The sequence below is a fragment of the Passer domesticus genome, unplaced genomic scaffold (genome assembly GCF_036417665.1).
Source record: "Passer domesticus isolate bPasDom1 unplaced genomic scaffold, bPasDom1.hap1 HAP1_SCAFFOLD_44, whole genome shotgun sequence".
Classification (NCBI taxonomy): Eukaryota; Metazoa; Chordata; class Aves; order Passeriformes; family Passeridae; genus Passer; species Passer domesticus.
Window position 1 is genome coordinate 696,711 of NW_026990160.1, and position 26,273 is coordinate 722,983.

Sequence of the window (26,273 nt, forward strand, 5' to 3'; positions counted from 1 at the left end):
TCACTGTCAGTGGGAGGAAGGAGCATTTAGCTTTCAATCTTCCTCCCGTGTGCAATGCCAGTGTGTCCTTCCGTGTGCTCTGTGCAGCCACAGAGAAGAGCAGAAAGAGAAGGGGCTGGGCCGGGGCCAGGGCTGTGCCCCAGGGCTGAGCCTTGTGGGCAGCCTGAGGATCTCCTGCAGTGCCACAGGAGCTCTTCTGTCCTGCCTTTCTTTGCAGCTGAACCTGCCGGTGAAGGTCCCACATCCAGGACTGAGGCTCTGGGAGATGCTGAGGGTAGGTCAAGGCCTTTCCCCTGGGAGAGCTGCCAGCTCAGAGCCCAAACTTGGCCACGGAGGCAGCGCTGCAGGTGCCAGCACAGAACCATGCACGTGTGTGCCCTCGCCCTGCACGATCCCCTCACCGCTCCTGCGGCTCAGTGGTGCCCGTGCAGATCAGCAGAGATGGCAGAAGCTTCTGTGGCTGTTGAGTTACAGGTGTGTCTGCAGGGAGGACTTCTCCAGCTCCAGCGCTGGATGCTCAGCCCCAACCCAGCTCCCATGGCAGGGGTGAGTAGTGTGTCCCTGCTGACCACACAAGTTGAGCTCTGCTTTTGTGGGATCCATTCCTGGGAAATGGAAATATTTTTCTCTAAGGTTCTCCGACAGGGAAGATCCAAGACAGAACAGACCAGATATCCCTGGAACCCCCCAAACAGACGAAGCAAGAGCTGAAGGAAATGTGGCAGGGAGGACAAGGTGGGTGCATTTTCCTCATGCTTCCCCTGGGACTCAGCAGCCGGGGGCTTTGGCTACACATCTGGATGAGACTGTCCCGGCACAGCAGGAAGGGATCCATGGCCCATTCCTAATGAGGAATGTTTCCATCTGATCCAGCTGTGCCTTTTCCTTTTTCCAGAAATGAAAGGAGAGCCTGTGCACATGGAAGCATTACCCAGAGGAAGCAGTGGTTCCATGCCAGCCTCTGCTGCAGGAAGGGAGGCCATGCCAGACCCAGGCCCAGGAGGTAATCGCTGTGCCTCTGGGATTGAGCCCTGCTGAGGCTTGAGCTGCCCTCTCTGCTGCTTGGCAGTGCGGGCACAGCCTGGACTAGAGCGGCACAGCCCAGGGGAATTATCCCCAACAGGCTCAGGGCACTTGGGTACTGAGCAGTCCTGCTGGGGTCCCTCCTTGGGAGACATGTCCTGAAACCTGGCAGCGACTGCACGGGGTGCCCACGGTGGGGAAAGGACAGAGGGGGAGAGCAAGGCTCCAGTGTGTCCTGAGAGGACCTGGCTGTTTGCCCTTGGGATCTGGGAGCTGTCCCAGCAGAAGGAGGGCGGGAGGGAGGGAGGGAGGGAGGGAGGGAGGGAGGGAGGGAGGGAGGGAGGGAGGGAGGGAGGGAGGCATAGCTGTGGCACTGCCTGCTGCAGTTTTCCCGAGGGCTTCAGGGAGGATTTCTTCTGTGTATGAGGGAGAGAGTCCCAGGGCCCTGCATTTCTCCAGCCACCCCTCCCAGGGATGTTGCTGAGGGCAGGGAAAGAGTGTGGAGAGTGACCAGGAGCCAGCCCAGAGCTCCCCAGGACCCTGTGCACCTTTGGCCATGTCTCTGTTCACATCTGGCTCCCACAGCTTTACCCTTGCAGTGCCCAGTTCCCTGTGGCAGAAAGGGATCCCAGCACACCCTGGAAAGTGTTCTCATCTGTGCTCCGTTCTAGATGAGGTTGCCGGGAAGGCTTCTCCATTAGCTTGGATGAATAAAGTTTCCAAGCCCTTGGAGCCTCCTGCAGGTATGTTCTCAGTGTGCCACCAAGGAAGAATTGTAGACAACTGGGCATGAACCAGGTGACAGAAGCTTCTGTGGCTGTTGTGTTACAGATGTGTCTACAGGGAGGACTTCTCCAGCTCCTACCTTGGAAGCTGCACAAAAGCCCAGCTCCCATCAGAGTGGTGAGTAGTGTGTCCTGCTGACTGCACATGCTGATCCCTGGTTTTGTAGGATCCATTCCTGGGAAATGGAAATATTTTACTCTAAGTTACTCCAACAGGGAAAATCCAAGATACAACAGATAAGATATCCCTGGAACCATCCAAACAGATGAGGCAAGAGCTGAAGGAACTCCTGCAGACAAGACAAGGTGGGTGCATTTCCCTCATGCTGTCCCTGGGACTCAGCAGCCGGGGGCTTTGGCTGCACATCTGGACTCGCCGTGCCCGGCACAGCAGGAAGGGATCCATGGCAGCCTCGCTGCCCCGCTGCTGCTTTCACACCCTGCAGGGCTGTTTCCCAGCCTGGCCTGGCTGCACTTCCTCCCCAGCCTCTGCAGGAAGGCATTTGGCATCAGCTGACAGGCAGCCCAAACTGTATCACACCCTGAGATCCCCCACTATATCCAGCCCTACAGATTAGGAAAGGGTGGCTGTTTGGAGGTGGAAGTGCTCACATCATGCCACTGTAACCTGCCCATTTTCCTGCTCCATAAATTTCACAAATATTACCTCAGATACCACCACCCAACTGGGAACAGCCCCATCTGATGCAGCTGTTTCCCTTCCTTTGTCAAGAGATGGACATAGTGCTTCAGTGGAAGGTGGCATTTCTTGAAGGAAGCACTCCATCTTCAGTGCCAGCCTCTGCTGCAGGAAAGAAGGCAATGCCAGACACGGGCACAGGCACAGCAGGTAATTGCTGTGCTGGGCTCAGCCCTGGCCGGGGCTGTGTGGCAGCAGCTCTTCCCCCAGGGCCTGCCCTTGCCCGGCCCGGCAGCAGCCAAAGCTGGAGGTGCCTGGGCTTCCAGGCCTCAGGAGCTCGTTCAGAGCCCTGGGAAACGGGACTGGTGCAGCAACGTCCCTCGCGCTGCAGCTGCTGCGGAGCTGGCCCTGAGTGCCCAGAGGCCCAAGGCACAGGAGCAGCCCCGAGCAGGAGCCCTGCTGCCAGCCCAGGGCCAGAGCCAGCCCTGGCACACAATGGAAACAGTTCTCATCTTGGTTTTCTTCCAGACTGGGATGCTGGGAAGGATTCTCCGTTAGCCTGGCGCTATGAAGTTGTGAAACCCTCTGGGCATTCTGCAGGTATGTTCTCACTGTTCCACCAAGGCGTAATGTTTGACTGACTGGTCAGGACCAGGTGACAGAAGCTTCTGTGGCTGTTGTGTTCCAGATGTGTCTGCAGGGACGACTTCACCAACTCCTACCTTGGATGCTGCACAAAAGGCCAGCTCCCATCACAGGAGTGAGTAGTGTGTCCCTGCTGACCCCTCAGGCTGAGCCCTGCTTTTGTGAGATCCATTCCTGGGAAATTGAACTACTTTCTCTTAAGGTCCTACGATAGGAGAGACCAAAGACATGGCAGGCAAGAAATTCCAGGACCCATTAGAAATCATGTGGCAAATGCTGAAGGAACGTCTGCAGAGAAAGCAAGGTGGGTGCATTTCCCTTGTGCTGTCCCTGGGACTCAGCAGCCGGGGCTTTGGCTGCACATCTGGACACGCTGTGCCCGGCACAGCGGGAAGGGATCCATGGCAGCCTCGCTGCCCCGCTGCTGCTTTCACACCCTGCAGGGCTGTTTCCCAGCCTGGCCTGGCTGCAGCTTCTGCCCAGCCTCTGCAGGAAGGAATTTGGCATCAGCTGATAGGCAGCCCTAATTGCACCATACTCCATGCCCACCCTCAGATCCTCTACAATTTCCTGGTGTCCAGGCAGATCAGATGTTGGAGCTGTTTGATGAAGGAAGCAGCCTTGGGTTGTCCCAAAATCCTGGGTGTTTTCTGATCCTTATCCATTCCTTTCACAAGTGATGCCTCCTGAAATTGTCCCCTACCCCATTTCCAGTGAGGAATGTTTCCATCTGATCCAGCTGTCTCTTTCCCATTCTCCAGAAATGAAAGGAGAGCCTGTGCACATGGAAGCACTTCCCAGAGGAAGCAGTGGTTCCGTGCCAGCCTCTGCTGCAGGAAGGGAGGCTGTACAAGGCACAGGCACAGGAGGTAATTGCTGTGCCTCTGCGCCTGAGCCCTGCTGAGGCTTGAGCTGCCCTCTCTGCTGCTTGGCAGTGCGGGCACAGCCTGGACTAGAGCAGCACAGCCCAGGGGAATTATCCCGAGCAGGCTCAGGGCACTCGGGTACTGAGCAGTCCTGCTGGGGTCCCTCCATGGGAGACATGTCCTGAAACCTGGCAGTGACTGCACGGGGTGCCCACGGTGGGGAAAGGACAGAGGGGGAGAGCAAGGTTCCAGTGTGTCCTGAGAGGGCCTGGCTGTTTGCCCTTGGGCTGTGGGAGCTGTCCCCACAGAAGGAGGGCAGGAGGGACAGAGGGAGGGAGGGATAGCTCTGGCAATGCCTCCTGCCGTTTTCCCCAGGGCTTTAGGGAGGATTTCTTTTGTATGTGAAGGAGAGAGCCCCGGGGCCCTGTGGTGCTCCAGCCACCCCTAGCAGGGATGTTGCTGAGGGCAGGGAAAGAGTGTGGAGAGTGACCAGGAGCCAGCCCAGAGCTCCCTAGGCCCCTGTGCACCTTTGGCCATGTCCATTCCCATCTGGCTCCCATGGCCTTAGCCGACCCCCTGGCAGTGCCCAGTTCCCTGTGGCAGAAGGGGATCCTAGAATGCCACTGATATCGTTCTGATATCTGCTCCCTTCTAGACTGGAATCATGACTTTGATTTTTTTGAAGCCTTGCCGGAAAATGGCTTGAAATTCCTGGAGGATGCTGGAGTCTATTCCTCCATGTGGCTTTCTTGACAGAATAATCAGTGTCAATGAGACAAGAGCTCACTCATAAGCCATTTCCCTTAACATTATGGAAGGGCTGAGGGATTCTGAGAATCTTGCCCTGCTCCCTTCTGGAGCCCTGAGGGATCCCACAGGATTGCTGTCAGTGGGAGGAAGGAGCATTTAGCTTTCAATCTTCTTCCCGTGTGCAATGCCAGTGTGTCCTACCATGTGCTCTATGGAGACACAGAGAAGAGCAGAGAGGGAAGGGGCCGGGCCCAGGGCTGTGCCCCGGGGCTGAGCTTTGTGGGCAGCCTGAGGATCTCCTGCAGTGCCACAGGAGCTCTTCTGTCCTGCCTTTCTTTGCAGCTGAACCTGCTGGTGAAGGCCCCACATCCAGGACGGAGGCTCTGGGAGATGCTGAGGGTAGGTCAAGGCCTTTCCCCTGGGAGAGCTGCCAGCTCAGAGCCCAAACTTGGCCACGGAGGCATTGCTGCAGGTGCCAGCACAGAACCATGCATGTGTGTGCCCTCGCCCTGCACAATCCCCTCACCGCTCCTGCGGCTCAGTGGTGCCCGTGCAGATCAGCAGAGATGGCAGAAGCTTCTGTGGCTGTTGAGTTACAGGTGTGTCTGCAGGGAGGACTTCTTCAGCTCCAGGGCTGGATGCTTGGCCCCAACCCAGCTCCCATGGCAGGGGTGAGTAGTGTGTCCCTGCTGACCCCACAGGCTGAGCCCTCCCCTTGTGGAATCCATTCCTGGGAAATGGAACCACTTTCTCTTTGGTCCTCCAAAAGGAAAGACCCAAGATACTGCAGCCAAAAAGTCTCATGAGGCAGATGAATTCCTGAGAGAAACACAGAAGGAAGCACCCGGAGGACAAGGTGGGTGCATTTCCCTCGTGCTTCCCTTGGGTCTCAGCAGCCGGGGGCTTTGGCTGCACATCAGGACACGCCGTGCCCGGCACAGCAGGAAGGGATCCATGGCAGCCTCGCTGCCCCGCTGCTACTTTCACGCCCTGCACGGCTGTTTCCCAGCCTGGCCTGGCTGCAATTCCTCCCCAGCCTCTGCAGGATGGAATTTGGCATCAGCTGACAGGGTGCCCCAACTGTACCGTGGGCCTGAGATCCCCTGCCATTTCCCAGTCTGTGAGAAGATCAGGCAGTGCAGCTGTTTGCACAAGGGAGTGCACTGGCCCAGCCCCAATTACCTGGGCTTTTTCCTGATCTTTACCTGTGACTTAGACAAGCATTGCCTCCTGAAGGTGCCACCTCCCCAGTGGGGAATATTTCCATTTGTTCCTGTTGTCCCTTTTTTCCTTTTTCAAGTGATGGACCAAAAGGCTGTTCAGGAGGAGGAACAGCCAGGGAGAAGCAGTGGCTCATTGGCAGCCCTAGCTGCAGGAAGGAAGGCAATGACAGACACGGGCACAGGCACAGCAGGTAATTGCTGTGCTGGGCTCAGCCCTGGCCAGGGCTGTGTGGCAGGAGCTCTTCCCCCAGGGCCTGCCCTTGCCCGGCCCGGCAGCAGCCAAAGCTGGAGGTGCCTCGGCTTCCAGGCCTCTGGAGCTGGTTCAGAGCCCCGGGGAAACGGGACTGGTGCAGCAACGTCCCTGGCGCTGGAGCTGCTGCGGAGCTGGCCCTGAGTGCCCAGAGGCCCAAGGCACAGGAGCAGCCCCGAGCGGGAGCCCTGCCGCCAGCCCAGGGCCAGAGCCAGCCCTGGCTCCCGACTGGGCAGGGGCTGCGCTGGGTCCTGACAGGGCCTGAGCCTGTCCCCTGGGGCTGGGGGAGCTGTCACGGGGCAGGGAGGGCCAGGGGTGGCAGTGGCTGCTCAGGGATGGCTTTGGCCCGTGTCCCTGGCAGCAGCCACTGCCCAAGCAGCTGCGCTGCCCCCGGGCTCTCCTCCCGGCCTGCTGGGCTTTGTTGGCTGGCACAGCCTGTGCCAAGGGCCGGCAAGGTGCCTGCAGGCCCCAGCTCTGGGGGAAACAGAGAACGTCCTGCCCGTATCCACCGTGCTGCCATCTCAGCAGTGCAGCACAGCACGGGCTCACACTCCCCATCTCTCCCACAGATGCAGCCGGCACCACAAGACCTGTTCCCAATGCCCAGGATGGCCTCAGAAGGGGTTTCTGTCAGGGAACAGGCTGCTGGCTACTGTTACTGGCAAGCGTGCTTTGTTTGGGGCTTGCGTTCATGTTGTACTGCTTTGGAATCGGGTATTCCTGGAAGAGAAAACAGTGAGTGTTTTGTTGCTCTCCCCCTCAAACAGCTTCTTTTGAAAGTCTAACGTGGTCAGGCAACATTCCCATTGAGACTGCAGGGGGTTGTGGCAAGTCCATGATTGTCCAAATAACTCAGCTGAGGGTTCGGCTGCTGCCCAGTGCTTCCATTGGCCTCTCAATTGCTGGGCCTTGTCCTGGGGGCCCCGCTGGGGCTGCAGCCAGTGCTGGCTCCCACTGAGGCTGCCTGGCCAAGAGCAGCCCCAGGGGCACGGGGCAGAGGCAGAGGGTGGTGGGGAGGAGAAAGAGCAGGGCCGAGATTGCCCTTGAAAGGCAGAGGCGCTCTGGGGCCCGCTCCTGGCCAGGGACCCTGCCCAGAGCCGTGCCCTGCTGGCCGGGGCCTTGAGGGGCAGCTGTCCAGTGGGGCCCAGCTGTGCCAGCAGCTCCAGCCGTGCTGGGGAGCCTTGCCAGCTCTGGGCCCTGCTGTGCACGAGGGTCCCTGTGTGCCACTGGCAGCTGGGGCCTCCGCCACCTCCTCTCTGCACAGGAGCACCTCGGGACAGGAGTTGGAAGACGGTGGCTGCACCTCACAGCCAGACAGCGTGAGCAGCTCCTCCAGCAGCAGGAACAGCCTGGACAGCCCTCTCAAGTGTTCTGTGAAGAGGACCCCAGAACAACAGTCTACGAGGAAGCCTCTTATTGCCCCATAGATCCCACTGCCACCTGCTCTCCCCATGGGCCTCCCCAAGCTGCCTTCATCCCTTTTTTTTTCTCTGTCTGTCCCATCCCAGCCAACCCGAGTTCCTCTAGAGACCCCAGGACCAACCCAGCACCTTCCAGCCCTTCCTGAGACCAACACATCCCTTCCTCTGCCCCTGAGCCCTCTGGCCTTGCCCTCTAAGAAACACTGAAGGTGACACCCCACCCCACCCTCCCCGCCCTCCCCCCCCCCGCTTGCAGGGTAGGCAATGGCCAATTCCTCTGTTCAAATAAAGAGACGGATCTGTGTTGTGGTTTGAAAGCAAAACCAGTGAGAGACTCCAAGTCAGAAATACAATTTATTAGGAAAAGGGAAAAAAAACCAAAATACATGCAATAATACAAAAGAAAAACCACTGACAGGCTCAGAATACAGCCTGCTGACACCCTGCTAGTTAGGGTGGTGGTAGCAGTCCAGATGAAATGGACTTTTGGAAGTGGTGATCCTGTAGAAACCATCTGGTAGCTCTCATCCTCTGGAAAAGCAGTGGGTAAGGGCAGATGTTCCTCTGGGAATCCAGTGGAAAGACTGCTTGTTGTGTCCCAAAACCCAGATTATATCCAGCTGGGGATGCTTAGCTCCTCCCCCATGGGCAGAGCATCTCACAGTTGGCTGATATCATTCTGCCTCATGCTGTGGGTCCTTGATTAGCCATGAAACAGAAATGGCTCTGGGAGGGAGTTATCTCTGACTCATGTGGCAAGACATTGATGGGCCCATTAACAGGAGATAAGGAAGAAACAATGCCCCTCCTGGTTTCAGCAGCTGTTGAGGATGGGATTAGAATACATCTTTACACTGCAACCTAGGACAAGCGGTCACCCCAGTGTCCAGGTGGCAGCAGCAGCAAAGCCCACCCAGCACCAGCACTGACTGAGCTCCATGCCCAGGAGGAGCCGTGGATGCCCACGGTGTGGGCAGGCAGAAGCCAGGCAGGGGTTGCTGTTGAAATGGAGGTTTTGGGGGGTTCAATTAAGTTAGCAATATATGGACTAAGCATTTAAATTTTAAATTGTAGAATTATGTGTTGAATTTTAACCTTTTACTTAAGAAACGTCTGCCATGGTACAAAGGGCATAGGAAAATGCAGATATCTGAAGCTTCTTGCTATGAAGGACAATACCAGCGTAATAAATAGGGCAGGAGATCTTTCTCCTTTATAATGCCTTTATTAAAATATTCAGCTCAGGTTGGGGAGAAACGACAGGTCGCCCGCACCCCCGCTGCTCCCAGGAGTGGCACGAAGGAGGAGGATGATGCAGCTGTGTCCGCTGGTATGCAGGCAGAGCTGGGCCTTCCGTCCTCGAGGGAGTAGTGGGAATTCTGCTTTTTTGGTCTAACATTTCAGGTCCTCTTTCTAGCTGACATCCTTTCAGGTTAGGGTGAGGAGTAAAAAGGATCTTAGCAGATACTGGATTAAGTTCCTCACATTTAGACATTACTTAGGTTTCTTAATTCCATGTTGACTTGTTTTTTTAGGGTTTCTTTTCCTGTAAAATTGCAAACTTTGGTGAAATGCATTCTCATCTGCATACTAGCTCTGACGTCACCCCCTCTACCCTGCTACCTGCAGGCTCTGGTGAAGCAGCAGGGGGACAATTACCCTTGATTTCTAACCATTAACAGGTAATTGAAGAAAAACTATTAATAAGAGGTGATTGCAACATGAAGCTATCAACAAGAAATAGTCAACACTTCAACTCTCAACAACTGGCCCAACCTGTTTAACTTTGCAGCCTTAAAAAAAAAATGGATAATTTGTGGGGGTGAACACACCAGGTGTGGAGACACGAGGCTTGACTCCATTTCAGAAGGTTGATTTATTATATATTCTATTAAAATACTACATTAAAACTACACTAAAAGAACAGAGAGGAAAAAATGACCAGAAGGCTACAAAGAAGAAGAATAGAATGGAATGCATAACAAAAATCTTGTGACTGCTCACAGGCTCAACACAGTTGGCTGTGATTGGTCATCAAGTGAAAACAATGCACATGGACCAATGGAAGATGCACCTGTTGCATTCCACAGCAGCAGCAGATAATTATTGTTTACATTTCTTTCCTGAGGCCCTCAGCTCCTCAGAAGGGGAAAAATCCTAGGAAAGGATTTTTAATAAAATATCATAGCTACAGATGACTTTTTTACTCATAACACCAGGAGAAGACCAGGGAATGCAAGAAGCCTAGACTAAGGAGCTCCTCTGTCTCCAAGCTGATCCAAACCAACAGACGTACTCAGATAAGCACCAAAGGACCACAGTGCACGCACACAGGAGAAAAGTTCAAAAGTTCAGTCATGAGCAAGACCACAGCCTTCGGCCTCAGAGACCACCAAAGACCCCAGTGTGACCACCACAGGAAACAACGTGTGCCCAGAAGGGCGTGGATCTCATCGCCATGTGAGGGGAGGACAGGCGGGGCCAGGGGTTGAATGTGCATGAAGAGATTGTGTAATGCATTACATATGGAACAGGTTTGTGAACAAAGATGTGGCTCGGACCAGGGCTCGGGGCACAAGTTTTCACAAGAGCCATCTCGCCTGTGCCAGGCCCTGACATGCATCCCCACTTTATAACTACATCAGGTTGTGGAGTGTCACTATAGGACATGAAATAAAACAACACAGACACGCATCTCTCCAAGGTAAAAAAGAGGGCAGTTGAATTTCTGACTCCAACATTTACAGATTTCCAAAAGTGACAGTGGATTGGAGGGTGAAAGTGCCACCTCTCCAATGACACTGGACAAACCAACAGTCCATCAAATTTCTCCTCCTGCAGAAAAGAATGCATAACAATAAGTTATTTACCTAAAGTGCGTGAGAAAGTTTGTTACAAGAATGTAAACATCAGAAGGCTTAGAAGAAGAACTTGTCCTAGGGTGAGGTGATGATGCTTGCATCCCCAGTCGTGTGTTCTGTTAATGCTGGATATCACATACTGTGCCTTCACGACTGGCTCTGAAGAGCAAGGTTTGTTTTGGTTTGTTATCAGCCTGCTCCCCCACGGCTGGCAGGACAGACAGACGGCGCAGTACATAGTGCAGCTTTTGCTTTTTGCTTTGCTTTCTGTTGCTTGCTTTGCTCTTGCTTCTGCTCTGCTCCTGCTTTGCTTTTGCTTTTTGGCTTCTGCTTGTTAGTCAGTTTAGCTAAGCAGTCCAGATTTTTCCCTGGACTGTTTTTCCTTTCCCTTTTTGGAACCACTCACACCTGCTCCAGACTGGGACCTGGGAAACACCGAGAGTTTGCATCCTGTGGCTGCAGCAGCTATCCCCAGCGCCGGAGGGAGCGACAACAGAGCCACCACTGCCAGGAAAGACTTTCTGAATTTGTCATCCTTTTCAGATCGGTGAAAGCATTGTCATCTGGTATTGTTCATTTTGTGTGCTGGGGGTGTTTTGCCTGTCAAATAAACAGGTTCTTTCCACTTCTCTCCAAGGAATCCTTCCCGAACCGCTGGGGGGAAGGGGCCATGTGGGTTTCCTTTCTGGGGGGCCCCTTTGGAGGTTTTCTCCCAGATTGACCCTAATCCAGGACAGAACATTAAAAACCAGGGCAACAGTGGAGTCTATTTATTCTGCAGATGGCTTCACTGTGACCAGCGGTGGGGCCCCGAGGGGATGGGGCAGCCCATGCTGAGCGTCCCTGGGCTGAGGGACATTTCCTTCCGTGGGATCATCTGGGCCCAGACCTCCTCCAGTGCCATGCCCAGGAAAAGAGGGAAGCTATCAAGAGTATCTCCAGGGACACAGCCTGACCAGCAATGTCAGCAGGCAAAACAAAGCTCCTCCCTAATTAACACACACTTGATAGGACCTAATTGTTGGGCTGTCACCAATCCAGGGTGCTGCACAGGGTCTGCTGCTCTCAGCGAGGGCCAGAAGGAAGGGAAGGGAAGGGAAGGGAAGGGAAGGGAAGGGAAGGGAAGGGAAGGGAAGGGAAGGGAAGGGAAGGGAAGGGAAGGGAAGGGAAGGGAAGGGAAGGGAAGGGAAGGGAAGGGAAGGGAAGGGAAGGGAAGGGAAGGGAAGGGAAGGGAAGGGAAGGGAAGGGCTGTGTGGCCTCCGGGTCCGACATGGCTGGTGAGCAGCCCCAGAGACACAACAACCCAGGTGCAACCAGGCTTGATTTCCAGGTCGAAACACACGGCATAGCTGGCCTGGACTTCCCTGTAGGGCACGTGGGGGCTTTGGAGTCCCCCTAAGCTGCACGAGGGGCTGGGGTCCCTTGTGACACACCCAGGGATATTTTAGGTTTCCTCTGAGGCATGGAGGGCACTGGGGTCCACTTCAAGTCATGCAAGGGATTTGGAATCCTGTGTGAGGCATGCAGAGGGTTTGGGATCTCTCCCAAGGTGTGCAGGGTGCTGGGATCTCTCCTGAGGCACATGTCACGGTTCTGGGGTCTCATTTCACATGTAGAAAGGGCTGTGGACTCTCGTAAGCGTGCAGGTGCTTTGTGTCCCTCCTGCTGCACGCAGTGGGGCTGGAGTGTCTGCTGAGGCACGCAGGGGACGGGGACCTCCGGCAGTCCCTCCCGGGCCCGTGCGGCTCGGGGCTGCCGCGGCCCAGGGCCAGCCGCCGTGCCGGGATGGCGGTGGCGAAGCGCCGAGGCGGAGCTGCCCCGCCGGGTCACGCTGCACTGACACGGCACGGGCGGTGCTGAGCGCCGGGCAGGCGGCACCGCCAGCCCAGGGGCCACAGCCCCGGCCCTGCCTCTTTTGGGGCCGGGCACAGACAGCCCCGCGGGACGGGCACCGCTCAGCGCCCGAGGAGACGGAACAGATGCCAGAGGAGCCCCAGGAGCCCTGGACTGGGCCCTGGCGTTGCCCGCCCGGCTCCCCCGGGCCTGTGGCCATCCCGGGCAGCAGGGGCTCGCTCTGGGCCGTGCTCTCCCCGGCCAGCGGGGCTCCGGGCCAGCACCCGGCTCCTGCCACTGCCCTGAGAATGCTGAGGGGCTTTTGGGGCAGAACTGAACTTGACAGGGACAGAATTCATAGGAGACTTGTTTTGGCCTTTTACAAGGTTAACTGAGAAACAACTTAAAATCCCAGGCTAAATCGTCTGCTTTAACGCGTGGGAATTCCTTCAAGACCCTTCCTAACTCCCGTGGTGCCGGGCCGGGCCGCGTCCCAGCGAGCACCAACACCCAGCAGCTCGATGGATGCAGCACGGCTGGGACCAGGGAAGCGAGTCAGTATCCCTACAGCTGCCCGCTCTGCCTGCACGGCTGTCACACAACAGCAATGTTCCAGAAGGAACAGGCATTTTTACATCCTCACGACCGTGTGATCTTTGGTCCTGGTGGTGGATCAGAGAGAAAAGCCAAATGTGACAGACTAAACTTGACTGTAGGAGACCCTCAGCAGAGGGTCTGGGGACCTGTGGTGCCAGCCAGTGGCCCGGTACTCGGACACAGCAGGAAGACCTCAGACTATCACACTTCACCTGGGAAGGTAGAAAAGCTCAGGGGTTCTTTGTTCAAGGTCCCCCAGAGGCACCAGCTGAAGCCGCCACAGTTCCACCTTGATAAAATTGTTTAAAAAGATCCTGAGGTCTGACACTCTGCTGTGGAGGACATTCCACATGTTATATTTGCCCAATTATCCAATCAAAAAAATTAAATGTATCACCACTTTTAATTATGTAACTTAATATATATACACCATTGAATACACTCGAAACACTGACTATATATTTTGGTTTAAATTGCGAATAATTTGGTCCTGATAATAGCGTATGAGCAAAAATAACCATGCGGGGTATGCGTGAGGTACGGAATGCAGGGCTTTTGGACCCCTGTCACCTCACGTACTAGCGTGTCAAGCCAAAATTCCCCTTTTTATGCTGTATGTCATTACCATCTCCTCCCATTTTCGATTCGTCACACTTGTATCACTGCCCTCATCATCACCTTTACCACGCATGCTCCACACTTCTTTAAGTAAGTTGTACCACTCTTTGGGGATCTTCTTTGAGGAAGACCTCTCCTCTTCCTCCATGTCCTGTAGTTCACCTTTTGGATTACACACGCGCACCAAGATGCTACAGTATAAGCCAATATTGTGTTCTAACATTAAAGCAGTGGATCTCGTATAATCAACATTTGCCTGCTGTCCAACCAAATTCTCCTCTCTTCCAACTAAATTTAGTCATAGTTATCTCTTGCTTCCTCCTGTTCTGAACATCTGCAGGAGAACGGTGGGGAGAGGGGGGAACCCCTCCTCTCCCTTTCTTGCTTGATATTACACCTTTAACTGTTTTATTGTTTCCAAATATTAATTACTTTATCAATATTGATTACTGTTTCAATTTTGTCAGCATGAATCATACCTATTTACCACACACAGTTCTCATCTTTTGGGCATTTAGGAGCTTTTCATTTTGCTTTGCACCCAAGAAAAATATACCCCCAATTGTGCACAAATAACTCCTTTAGCATGTCCTCATTTTCAGCTGGTTTTTCCATTGTTCTCTGCTATCTTGTCCTCATCTTTCCACAATTCCTGTGTCTATTCAAGTCCAGCCTGGGACAGTGCACACATTTGCTTTAGTTCTGTAGTGATTTATGCCCGGGGATCCTGCCAACCACACCCATTTCAATGTTGCAACAACCTAACTCTGGGCTGCAGTATGTGAATCACACTCTGCTGTGTGAGCTGGCAGAGCACCAGAGCAGGCACTGAAGAAGGGGTATTCGGTACATTAGTGAAGTGAGTGCTGGAACCTGGGCTAGCTCTTAGAACTCCGGCACTACGGCAGGAGTCGGGAACTGCCTCGCTATGGGGATTTACCAGAGGCAGAACCTTTAGTGCCACTTGCTCTCCAGTGCCAGACACAAGCCACGACAGGGACGAGGCACAGGAGAAAGGAGGAGGCGTCCCGTCTTCAGGTTCCGCAAGGAACAGCTTAGTCCAGGTGAAGAGAACAGGATGAGAAGCCCCTAGCTGTACTGCCCAAGGGGTTTTGTACACATACAAGTCATGGGGTGGATGCAAACAATGAACCAATAGGGAATCCTCAGGAGAGGAGTGAGGGGATTACATCAAGTGTCTGGGGCCAGTTGGGGTAGGAGGGTGGAGAGGATGGGTCACAAGGGCCAATGGGGCTTCCAGGAGTAGGGGAATTCCAAAGGGGAGTTGCAATCAGGGATTAGCCCAAAGGTTTGGGAACCAAGGGGCTGGGTTGCCTTGACAGGCAGGGAAAGAGCTGGAACAAGGGGTGGGGAAGGGCATGAGGGACAGTTTGGAGCGAGGGAAAAACCCACAGGTGAACCAACTCAGGAAAAACATGGGGGCACAACAGAGCCCTTAAACAAGACTTGAAATGGAATCAATACAATAAATTTGAACTGCAACAATCAAGAGCATCTTGAGGGATGCAGCCTGACCAGCAATGTTAGCAGGCAAAACAAAGTTTTTGCTGAGCAATGGCCCTTTGATGAAGCAAAACATTTACAATCAGGGCAGTCCATTCATGCGGAAGGGCGCACACTCTGGGGGTACAGCTGAGGCCATGAGGTCACAGCAGGGCTTTGGGGTCACAGCAGGTTGAGCTCTCAGCAGGCCCTGAGGTCACAGAGGTGCCAGAGGTGCCAGAGACCCGTGGTTGCACAGCAGCACAAGGAGCCAGCAGTCAGTCCCTGAGCACAACTGTTGCGGCAGCAGCGGCGGTGGCAGCAGCGGTGCTGACGTTGGGACAGCGGTGTCGGGACAGCGGTGGCAGCAAGAGCTGCGGGACTGGCGGAGGACAAGGCACCATGGCCCTTGCTCTGCGCCTCCTACTCCTGCTGCTCCTGGCCGTAGCCCTGCCTGCCAGGGCTGCCCAGGCTGCTCCGCTGCAAGCGCGGCGAGCAGGTGAGCCGGCAGCCTGGCTGCCCTTTCCCGGCACAGCGCTCCCTGCTCCCTGGGAAGCGCTGGGAATGGTTTTGCCCAGGGCTTTAGGGAGGGTTTCCTCTGTGGGAGGGAGAGAGACCCCACGGGCCCTGGGCTACTCCAGCCACCCCTCCAGAGATGTTGCAAAGGGCCTGCAAAGAGGTTGGAGAGTGACCAGGAGCCAGCCCAGAGCTCCCCAGGCCCCTGTGCAGCTTTGGCCATGTCCATTCCCATCTGGCTCCCACAGCCTTACCCAAGACCCCTGCAGTGCCCAGTTCCCTGTGGCAGAAGGGGATCCCAGCACACCATGGAAATGTTTCTGATCTCTGCTCCCTTCTAGACTGGAATTGTGACATGGGTTCTCAGGAAGTCCTGATGAATGATGGTTTGAAGTTCCTAGAGGATGCTGGAGGCAAGTTTTCATTCAGCCTTTCCTGAGTGAATAATCAGGATCAATGCAACAAAAGATCACTTATAAACCATTAATGTTATCATAATCTTAAGGTTGAAAGAATCTGGAAACCTTGCCCTGCTCCCTTCTGGAGGCCTGAGGGCTCCCACAGGATCACTGTCAGTGGGAGGAAGGAGCATTTAGCTTTCAATCTTCCTCCCGTGTGCAATGCCAGTGTGTCCTTCCGTGTGCTCTGTGCAGCCACAGAGAAGAGCAGAAAGAGAAGGGGCTGGGCCGGGGCCAGGGCTGTGCCCCAGGGCTGAGCCTTGTGGGCAGCCTGAGGATCTCCTGCAGTGCCACAGGAGCTCTTCTGTCCTGCCTTTCTTTGCAGCTGAACCTGCCGGTGAAGGTCCCACATCCAGGACTGAGGCTCTGGGAGATGCTGAGGGTAGGTCAAGGCCTTTCCCCTGGGAGAGCTGCCAGCTCAGAGCCCAAACTTGGCCACGGAGGCAGCGCTGCAGGTGCCAGCACAGAACCATGCACGTGTGTGCCCTCGCCCTGCACGATCCCCTCACCGCTCCTGCGGCTCAGTGGTGCCCGTGCAGATCAGCAGAGATGGCAGAAGCTTCTGTGGCTGTTGAGTTACAGGTGTGTCTGCAGGGAGGACTTCTCCAGCTCCAGCGCTGGATGCTCAGCCCCAACCCAGCTCCCATGGCAGGGGTGAGTAGTGTGTCCCTGCTGACCACACAAGTTGAGCTCTGCTTTTGTGGGATCCATTCCTGGGAAATGGAAATATTTTTCTCTAAGGTTCTCCGACAGGGAAGATCCAAGACAGAACAGACCAGATATCCCTGGAACCCCCCAAACAGACGAAGCAAGAGCTGAAGGAAATGTGGCAGGGAGGACAAGGTGGGTGCATTTTCCTCATGCTTCCCCTGGGACTCAGCAGCCGGGGGCTTTGGCTACACATCTGGATGAGACTGTCCCGGCACAGCGGGAAGGGATCCATGGCCCATTCCTAATGAGGAATGTTTCCATCTGATCCAGCTGTGCCTTTTCCTTTTTCCAGAAATGAAAGGAGAGCCTGTGCACATGGAAGCATTACCCAGAGGAAGCAGTGGTTCCATGCCAGCCTCTGCTGCAGGAAGGGAGGCCATGCCAGACCCAGGCCCAGGAGGTAATCGCTGTGCCTCTGGGATTGAGCCCTGCTGAGGCTTGAGCTGCCCTCTCTGCTGCTTGGCAGTGCGGGCACAGCCTGGACTAGAGCGGCACAGCCCAGGGGAATTATCCCCAACAGGCTCAGGGCACTTGGGTACTGAGCAGTCCTGCTGGGGTCCCTCCTTGGGAGACATGTCCTGAAACCTGGCAGCGACTGCACGGGGTGCCCACGGTGGGGAAAGGACAGAGGGGGAGAGCAAGGCTCCAGTGTGTCCTGAGAGGACCTGGCTGTTTGCCCTTGGGATCTGGGAGCTGTCCCAGCAGAAGGAGGGCGGGAGGGAGGGAGGGAGGGAGGGAGGGAGGGAGGGAGGGAGGGAGGGAGGGAGGGAGGGAGGGAGGGAGGGAGGGAGGGAGGGAGGGAGGGAGGCATAGCTGTGGCACTGCCTGCTGCAGTTTTCCCGAGGGCTTCAGGGAGGATTTCTTCTGTGTATGAGGGAGAGAGTCCCAGGGCCCTGCATTTCTCCAGCCACCCCTCCCAGGGATGTTGCTGAGGGCAGGGAAAGAGTGTGGAGAGTGACCAGGAGCCAGCCCAGAGCTCCCCAGGACCCTGTGCACCTTTGGCCATGTCTCTGTTCACATCTGGCTCCCACAGCTTTACCCTTGCAGTGCCCAGTTCCCTGTGGCAGAAAGGGATCCCAGCACACCCTGGAAAGTGTTCTCATCTGTGCTCCGTTCTAGATGAGGTTGCCGGGAAGGCTTCTCCATTAGCTTGGATGAATAAAGTTTCCAAGCCCTTGGAGCCTCCTGCAGGTATGTTCTCAGTGTGCCACCAAGGAAGAATTGTAGACAACTGGGCATGAACCAGGTGACAGAAGCTTCTGTGGCTGTTGTGTTACAGATGTGTCTACAGGGAGGACTTCTCCAGCTCCTACCTTGGAAGCTGCACAAAAGCCCAGCTCCCATCAGAGTGGTGAGTAGTGTGTCCTGCTGACCGCACATGCTGATCCCTGGTTTTGTAGGATCCATTCCTGGGAAATGGAAATATTTTACTCTAAGTTACTCCAACAGGGAAAATCCAAGATACAACAGATAAGATATCCCTGGAACCATCCAAACAGATGAGGCAAGAGCTGAAGGAACTCCTGCAGACAAGACAAGGTGGGTGCATTTCCCTCATGCTGTCCCTGGGACTCAGCAGCCGGGGGCTTTGGCTGCACATCTGGACTCGCCGTGCCCGGCACAGCAGGAAGGGATCCATGGCAGCCTCGCTGCCCCGCTGCTGCTTTCACACCCTGCAGGGCTGTTTCCCAGCCTGGCCTGGCTGCACTTCCTCCCCAGCCTCTGCAGGAAGGCATTTGGCATCAGCTGACAGGCAGCCCAAACTGTAACACACCCTGAGATCCCCCACTATATCCAGCCCTACAGATTAGGAAAGGGTGGCTGTTTGGAGGTGGAAGTGCTCACATCATGCCACTGTAACCTGCCCATTTTCCTGCTCCATAAATTTCACAAATATTACCTCAGATACCACCACCCAACTGGGAACAGCCCCATCTGATGCAGCTGTTTCCCTTCCTTTGTCAAGAGATGGACATAGTGCTTCAGTGGAAGGTGGCATTTCTTGAAGGAAGCACTCCATCTTCAGTGCCAGCCTCTGCTGCAGGAAAGAAGGCAATGCCAGACACGGGCACAGGCACAGCAGGTAATTGCTGTGCTGGGCTCAGCCCTGGCCGGGGCTGTGTGGCAGCAGCTCTTCCCCCAGGGCCTGCCCTTGCCCGGCCCGGCAGCAGCCAAAGCTGGAGGTGCCTGGGCTTCCAGGCCTCAGGAGCTCGTTCAGAGCCCTGGGAAACGGGACTGGTGCAGCAACGTCCCTCGCGCTGCAGCTGCTGCGGAGCTGGCCCTGAGTGCCCAGAGGCCCAAGGCACAGGAGCAGCCCCGAGCAGGAGCCCTGCTGCCAGCCCAGGGCCAGAGCCAGCCCTGGCACACAATGGAAACAGTTCTCATCTTGGTTTTCTTCCAGACTGGGATGCTGGGAAGGATTCTCCGTTAGCCTGGCGCTATGAAGTTGTGAAACCCTCTGGGCATTCTGCAGGTATGTTCTCACTGTTCCACCAAGGCGTAATGTTTGACTGACTGGTCAGGACCAGGTGACAGAAGCTTCTGTGGCTGTTGTGTTCCAGATGTGTCTGCAGGGACGACTTCACCAACTCCTACCTTGGATGCTGCACAAAAGGCCAGCTCCCATCACAGGAGTGAGTAGTGTGTCCCTGCTGACCCCTCAGGCTGAGCCCTGCTTTTGTGAGATCCATTCCTGGGAAATTGAACTACTTTCTCTTAAGGTCCTACGATAGGAGAGACCAAAGACATGGCAGGCAAGAAATTCCAGGACCCATTAGAAATCATGTGGCAAATGCTGAAGGAACGTCTGCAGAGAAAGCAAGGTGGGTGCATTTCCCTTGTGCTGTCCCTGGGACTCAGCAGCCGGGGGCTTTGGCTGCACATCTGGACACGCTGTGCCCGGCACAGCGGGAAGGGATCCATGGCAGCCTCGCTGCCCCGCTGCTGCTTTCACACCCTGCAGGGCTGTTTCCCAGCCTGGCCTGGCTGCAGCTTCTGCCCAGCCTCTGCAGGAAGGAATTTGGCATCAGCTGATAGGCAGCCCTAATTGCACCATACTCCATGCCCACCCTCAGATCCTCTACAATTTCCTGGTGTCCAGGCAGATCAGATGTTGGAGCTGTTTGATGAAGGAAGCAGCCTTGGGTTGTCCTAAAATCCTGGGTGTTTTCTGATCCTTATCCATTCCTTTCACAAGTGATGCCTCCTGAAATTGTCCCCTACCCCATTTCCAGTGAGGAATGTTTCCATCTGATCCAGCTGTCTCTTTCCCATTCTCCAGAAATGAAAGGAGAGCCTGTGCACATGGAAGCACTTCCCAGAGGAAGCAGTGGTTCCGTGCCAGCCTCTGCTGCAGGAAGGGAGGCTGTACAAGGCACAGGCACAGGAGGTAATTGCTGTGCCTCTGCGCCTGAGCCCTGCTGAGGCTTGAGCTGCCCTCTCTGCTGCTTGGCAGTGCGGGCACAGCCTGGACTAGAGCAGCACAGCCCAGGGGAATTATCCCGAGCAGGCTCAGGGCACTCGGGTACTGAGCAGTCCTGCTGGGGTCCCTCCATGGGAGACATGTCCTGAAACCTGGCAGTGACTGCACGGGGTGCCCACGGTGGGGAAAGGACAGAGGGGGAGAGCAAGGTTCCAGTGTGTCCTGAGAGGGCCTGGCTGTTTGCCCTTGGGCTGTGGGAGCTGTCCCCACAGAAGGAGGGCAGGAGGGACAGAGGGAGGGAGGGATAGCTCTGGCAATGCCTCCTGCCGTTTTCCCCAGGGCTTTAGGGAGGATTTCTTTTGTATGTGAAGGAGAGAGCCCCGGGGCCCTGTGGTGCTCCAGCCACCCCTAGCAGGGATGTTGCTGAGGGCAGGGAAAGAGTGTGGAGAGTGACCAGGAGCCAGCCCAGAGCTCCCTAGGCCCCTGTGCACCTTTGGCCATGTCCATTCCCATCTGGCTCCCATGGCCTTAGCCGACCCCCTGGCAGTGCCCAGTTCCCTGTGGCAGAAGGGGATCCTAGAATGCCACTGATATCGTTCTGATATCTGCTCCCTTCTAGACTGGAATCATGACTTTGATTTTTTTGAAGCCTTGCCGGAAAATGGCTTGAAATTCCTGGAGGATGCTGGAGTCTATTCCTCCATGTGGCTTTCTTGACAGAATAATCAGTGTCAATGAGACAAGAGCTCACTCATAAGCCATTTCCCTTAACATTATGGAAGGGCTGAGGGATTCTGAGAATCTTGCCCTGCTCCCTTCTGGAGCCCTGAGGGATCCCACAGGATTGCTGTCAGTGGGAGGAAGGAGCATTTAGCTTTCAATCTTCTTCCCGTGTGCAATGCCAGTGTGTCCTACCATGTGCTCTATGGAGACACAGAGAAGAGCAGAGAGGGAAGGGGCCGGGCCCAGGGCTGTGCCCCGGGGCTGAGCTTTGTGGGCAGCCTGAGGATCTCCTGCAGTGCCACAGGAGCTCTTCTGTCCTGCCTTTCTTTGCAGCTGAACCTGCTGGTGAAGGCCCCACATCCAGGACGGAGGCTCTGGGAGATGCTGAGGGTAGGTCAAGGCCTTTCCCCTGGGAGAGCTGCCAGCTCAGAGCCCAAACTTGGCCACGGAGGCATTGCTGCAGGTGCCAGCACAGAACCATGCATGTGTGTGCCCTCGCCCTGCACAATCCCCTCACCGCTCCTGCGGCTCAGTGGTGCCCGTGCAGATCAGCAGAGATGGCAGAAGGTTCTGTGGCTGTTGAGTTACAGGTGTGTCTGCAGGGAGGACTTCTTCAGCTCCAGGGCTGGATGCTTGGCCCCAACACAGCTCCCATGGCAGGGGTGAGTAGTGTGTCCCTGCTGACCCCACAGGCTGAGCCCTCCCCTTGTGGGATCCATTCCTGGGAAATGGAACCACTTTCTCTTAAGGTCCTCCAAAAGGAAAGACCCAAGATACTGCAGCCAAAAAGTCTCATGAGGCAGATGAATTCCTGAGAGAAACACAGAAGGAAGCACCCGGAGGACAAGGTGGGTGCATTTCCCTCGTGCTTCCCTTGGGTCTCAGCAGCCGGGGGCTTTGGCTGCACATCAGGACACGCCGTGCCCGGCACAGCAGGAAGGGATCCATGGCAGCCTCGCTGCCCCGCTGCTACTTTCACGCCCTGCAGGGCTGTTTCCCAGCCTGGCCTGGCTGCAATTCCTCCCCAGCCTCTGCAGGATGGAATTTGGCATCAGCTGATAGGGTGCCCCAACTGTACCGTGGGCCTGAGATCCCCTGCCATTTCCCAGTCTCTGAGAAGATCAGGCAGTGCAGCTGTTTGCACAAGGGAGTGCACTGGCCCAGCCCCAATTACCTGGGCTTTTTCCTGATCTTTACCTGTGACTTAGACAAGCATTGCCTCCTGAAGGTGCCACCTCCCCAGTGGGGAATATTTCCATTTGTTCCTGTTGTCCCTTTTTTCCTTTTTCAAGTGATGGACCAAAAGGCTGTTCAGGAGGAGGAACAGCCAGGGAGAAGCAGTGGCTCATTGGCAGCCCTAGCTGCAGGAAGGAAGGCAATGACAGACACGGGCACAGGCACAGCAGGTAATTGCTGTGCCGGGCTCAGCCCTGGCCAGGGCTGTGTGGCAGGAGCTCTTCCCCCAGGGCCTGCCCTTGCCCGGCCCGGCAGCAGCCAAAGCTGGAGGTGCCTGGGCTTCCAGGCCTCTGGAGCTGGTTCAGAGCCCCGGGGAAACGGGACTGGTGCAGCAACGTCCCTGGCGCTGGAGCTGCTGCGGAGCTGGCCCTGAGTGCCCAGAGGCCCAAGGCACAGGAGCAGCCCCGAGCGGGAGCCCTGCTGCCAGCCCAGGGCCAGAGCCAGCCCTGGCTCCCGACTGGGCAGGGGCTGCGCTGGGTCCTGACAGGGCCTGAGCCTGTCCCCTGGGGCTGGGGGAGCTGTCACGGGGCAGGGAGGGCCAGGGGTGGCAGTGGCTGCTCAGGGATGGCTTTGGCCCCTGTCCCTGGCAGCAGCCACTGCCCAAGCAGCTGCGCTGCCCCCGGGCTCTCCTCCCGGCCTGCTGGGCTTTGTTGGCTGGCACAGCCTGTGCCAAGGGCCGGCAAGGTGCCTGCAGGCCCCAGCTCTGGGGGAAACAGAGAACGTCCTGCCCGTATCCACCGTGCTGCCATCTCAGCAGTGCAGCACAGCACGGGCTCACACTCCCCATCTCTCCCACAGATGCAGCCGGCACCACAAGACCTGTTCCCAATGCCCAGGATGGCCTCAGAAGGGGTTTCTGTCAGGGAACAGGCTGCTGGCTACTGTTACTGGCAAGCGTGCTTTGTTTGGGGCTTGCGTTCATGTTGTACTGCTTTGGAATCGGGTATTCCTGGAAGAGAAAACAGTGAGTGTTTTGTTGCTCTCCCCCTCAAACAGCTTCTTTTGAAAGTCTAACGTGGTCAGGCAACATTCCCATTGAGACTGCAGGGGGTTGTGGCAAGTCCATGATTGTCCAAATAACTCAGCTGAGGGTTCGGCTGCTGCCCAGTGCTTCCATTGGCCTCTCAATTGCTGGGCCTTGTCCTGGGGGCCCCGCTGGGGCTGCAGCCAGTGCTGGCTCCCACTGAGGCTGCCTGGCCAAGAGCAGCCCCAGGGGCACGGGGCAGAGGCAGAGGGTGGTGGGGAGGAGAAAGAGCAGGGCCGAGATTGCCCTTGAAAGGCAGAGGCGCTCTGGGGCCCGCTCCTGGCCAGGGACCCTGCCCAGAGCCGTGCCCTGCTGGCCGGGGCCTTGAGGGGCAGCTGTCCAGTGGGGCCCAGCTGTGCCAGCAGCTCCAGCCGTGCTGGGGAGCCTTGCCAGCTCTGGGCCCTGCTGTGCACGAGGGTCCCTGTGTGCCACTGGCAGCTGGGGCCTCAGCCACCTCCTCTCTGCACAGGAGCACCTCGGGACAGGAGTTGGAAGACGGTGGCTGCACCTCACAGCCAGACAGCGTGAGCAGCTCCTCCAGCAGCAGGAACAGCCTGGACAGCCCTCTCAAGTGTTCTGTGAAGAGGACCCCAGAACAACAGTCTACGAGGAAGCCTCTTATTGCCCCATAGATCCCACTGCCACCTGCTCTCCCCATGGGCCTCCCCAAGCTGCCTTCATCCCTTTTTTTTTCTCTGTCTGTCCCATCCCAGCCAACCCGAGTTCCTCTAGAGACCCCAGGACCAACCCAGCACCTTCCAGCCCTTCCTGAGACCAACACATCCCTTCCTCTGCCCCTGAGCCCTCTGGCCTTGCCCTCTAAGAAACACTGAAGGTGACACCCCACCCCACCCTCCCCGCCCTCCCCCCCCCCGCTTGCAGGGTAGGCAATGGCCAATTCCTCTGTTCAAATAAAGAGACGGATCTGTGTTGTGGTTTGAAAGCAAAACCAGTGAGAGACTCCAAGTCAGAAATACAATTTATTAGGAAAAGGGAAAAAAAACCAAAATACATGCAATAATACAAAAGAAAAACCACTGACAGGCTCAGAATACAGCCTGCTGACACCCTGCTAGTTAGGGTGGTGGTAGCAGTCCAGATGAAATGGACTTTTGGAAGTGGTGATCCTGTAGAAACCATCTTTTAGCTCTCATCCTCTGGAAAAGCAGTGGGTAAGGGCAGATGTTCCTCTGGGAATCCAGTGGAAAGACTGCTTGTTGTGTCCCAAAACCCAGATTATATCCAGCTGGGGATGCTTAGCTCCTCCCCCATGGGCAGAGCATCTCACAGTTGGCTGATATCATTCTGCCTCATGCTGTGGGTCCTTGATTAGCCATGAAACAGAAATGGCTCTGGGAGGGAGTTATCTCTGACTCATGTGGCAAGACATTGATGGGCCCATTAACAGGAGATAAGGAAGAAACAATGCCCCTCCTGGTTTCAGCAGCTGTTGAGGATGGGATTAGAATACATCTTTACACTGCAACCTAGGACAAGCGGTCGCCCCAGTGTCCAGGTGGCAGCAGCAGCAAAGCCCACCCAGCACCAGCACTGACTGAGCTCCATGCCCAGGAGGAGCCGTGGATGCCCACGGTGTGGGCAGGCAGAAGCCAGGCAGGGGTTGCTGTTGAAATGGAGGTTTTGGGGGGTTCAATTAAGTTAGCGATATATGGACTAAGCATTTAAATTTTAAATTGTAGAATTATGTGTTGAATTTTAACCTTTTACTTAAGAAACGTCTGCCATGGTACAAAGGGCATAGGAAAATGCAGATATCTGAAGCTTCTTGCTATGAAGGACAATACCAGCGTAATAAATAGGGCAGGAGATCTTTCTCCTTTATAATGCCTTTATTAAAATATTCAGCTCAGGTTGGGGAGAAACGACAGGTCGCCCGCACCCCCGCTGCTCCCAGGAGTGGCACGAAGGAGGAGGATGATGCAGCTGTGTCCGCTGGTATGCAGGCAGAGCTGGGGCTTCCGTCCTCGAGGGAGTAGTGGGAATTCTGCTTTTTTGGTCTAACATTTCAGGTCCTCTTTCTAGCTGACATCCTTTCAGGTTAGGGTGAGGAGTAAAAAGGATCTTAGCAGATACTGGATTAAGTTCCTCACATTTAGACATTACTTAGGTTTCTTAATTCCATGTTGACTTGTTTTTTTAGGGTTTCTTTTCCTGTAAAATTGCAAACTTTGGTGAAATGCATTCTCATCTGCATACTAGCTCTGACGTCACCCCCTCTACCCTGCTACCTGCAGGCTCTGGTGAAGCAGCAGGGGGACAATTACCCTTGATTTCTAACCATTAACAGGTAATTGAAGAAAAACTATTAATAAGAGGTGATTGCAACATGAAGCTATCAACAAGAAATAGTCAACACTTCAACTCTCAACAACTGGCCCAACCTGTTTAACTTTGCAGCCTTAAAAAAAAAATGGATAATTTGTGGGGGTGAACACACCAGGTGTGGAGACACGAGGCTTGACTCCATTTCAGAAGGTTGATTTATTATATATTCTATTAAAATACTACATTAAAACTACACTAAAAGAACAGAGAGGAAAAAATGACCAGAAGGCTACAAAGAAGAAGAATAGAATGGAATGCATAACAAAAATCTTGTGACTGCTCACAGGCTCAACACAGTTGGCTGTGATTGGTCATCAAGTGAAAACAATGCACATGGACCAATGGAAGATGCACCTGTTGCATTCCACAGCAGCAGCAGATAATTATTGTTTACATTTCTTTCCTGAGGCCCTCAGCTCCTCAGAAGGGGAAAAATCCTAGGAAAGGATTTTTAATAAAATATCATAGCTACAGATGACTTTTTTACTCATAACACCAGGAGAAGACCAGGGAATGCAAGAAGCCTAGACTAAGGAGCTCCTCTGTCTCCAAGCTGATCCAAACCAACAGACGTACTCAGATAAGCACCAAAGGACCACAGTGCACGCACACAGGAGAAAAGTTCAAAAGTTCAGTCATGAGCAAGACCACAGCCTTCGGCCTCAGAGACCACCAAAGACCCCAGTGTGACCACCACAGGAAACAACGTGTGCCCAGAAGGGCGTGGATCTCATCGCCATGTGAGGGGAGGACAGGCGGGGCCAGGGGTTGAATGTGCATGAAGAGATTGTGTAATGCATTGCATATGGAACAGGTTTGTGAA

General features: G+C 55.2%; 2 protein-coding genes and 1 long non-coding RNA gene across 5 annotated transcripts; all 3 read left to right on the top strand.

Moving 5' to 3' along the window:
- Positions 1-443: 443 nt before the first annotated feature.
- Positions 444-5,388, top strand: LOC135292691 (uncharacterized). The gene is made up of 13 exons (XM_064406796.1): positions 444-546; positions 634-735; positions 896-1,003; positions 1,695-1,766; positions 1,855-1,926; positions 2,013-2,114; positions 2,542-2,658; positions 2,977-3,048; positions 3,137-3,208; positions 3,296-3,397; positions 3,855-3,962; positions 5,052-5,112; positions 5,379-5,388. Exons 2-13 carry the CDS (start codon positions 717-719, stop codon positions 5,386-5,388), a joined length of 915 nt encoding a protein of 304 aa, XP_064262866.1. The 5' UTR covers positions 444-546; positions 634-716.
- Positions 5,389-5,465: 77 nt separating this feature from the next.
- Positions 5,466-7,839, top strand: LOC135292777 (uncharacterized). The gene is made up of 4 exons (XR_010354938.1): positions 5,466-5,565; positions 6,010-6,123; positions 6,752-6,917; positions 7,447-7,839. It is a non-coding gene; the product is annotated as an uncharacterized LOC135292777 (long non-coding RNA).
- Positions 7,840-16,540: 8,701 nt separating this feature from the next.
- On the top strand, positions 16,541-23,966 carry LOC135292759 (uncharacterized). 3 transcript variants are annotated; one of them, XM_064406847.1, is made up of 17 exons: positions 16,541-16,643; positions 16,731-16,832; positions 16,993-17,100; positions 17,748-17,891; positions 17,980-18,051; positions 18,138-18,239; positions 18,667-18,783; positions 19,102-19,173; positions 19,262-19,333; positions 19,421-19,522; positions 19,981-20,088; positions 21,178-21,234; positions 21,435-21,506; positions 21,594-21,692; positions 22,137-22,250; positions 22,879-23,044; positions 23,574-23,966. In XM_064406847.1, the coding sequence occupies exons 2-17, from the start codon at positions 16,814-16,816 to the stop codon at positions 23,734-23,736; spliced, it is 1,587 nt and encodes a 528-aa protein (XP_064262917.1). In that variant the 5' UTR covers positions 16,541-16,643; positions 16,731-16,813; the 3' UTR covers positions 23,737-23,966. The 3 variants fall into 3 exon arrangements, with proteins under 3 accessions (XP_064262917.1, XP_064262918.1, XP_064262919.1); XM_064406848.1 differs by having other exon boundaries at positions 18,150-18,239; XM_064406849.1 differs by having other exon boundaries at positions 17,820-17,891.
- Positions 23,967-26,273: the final 2,307 nt, after the last annotated feature.

Bases quoted from the DNA above. Each gene is read 5' to 3' on its own strand.
- LOC135292691 (XM_064406796.1), top strand. The intron at 2,115-2,541 runs GTGGGTGCATTT...TCCTTTGTCAAG, and splicing joins ACTCCTGCAGACAAGACAAG to AGATGGACATAGTGCTTCAG. The intron at 3,398-3,854 runs GTGGGTGCATTT...CCCATTCTCCAG, and splicing joins ACGTCTGCAGAGAAAGCAAG to AAATGAAAGGAGAGCCTGTG.
- LOC135292759 (XM_064406847.1), top strand. The intron at 20,089-21,177 runs GTAATTGCTGTG...CTTTCTTTGCAG, and splicing joins ACAAGGCACAGGCACAGGAG to CTGAACCTGCTGGTGAAGGC. The intron at 21,235-21,434 runs GTAGGTCAAGGC...GTTGAGTTACAG, and splicing joins GGCTCTGGGAGATGCTGAGG to GTGTGTCTGCAGGGAGGACT.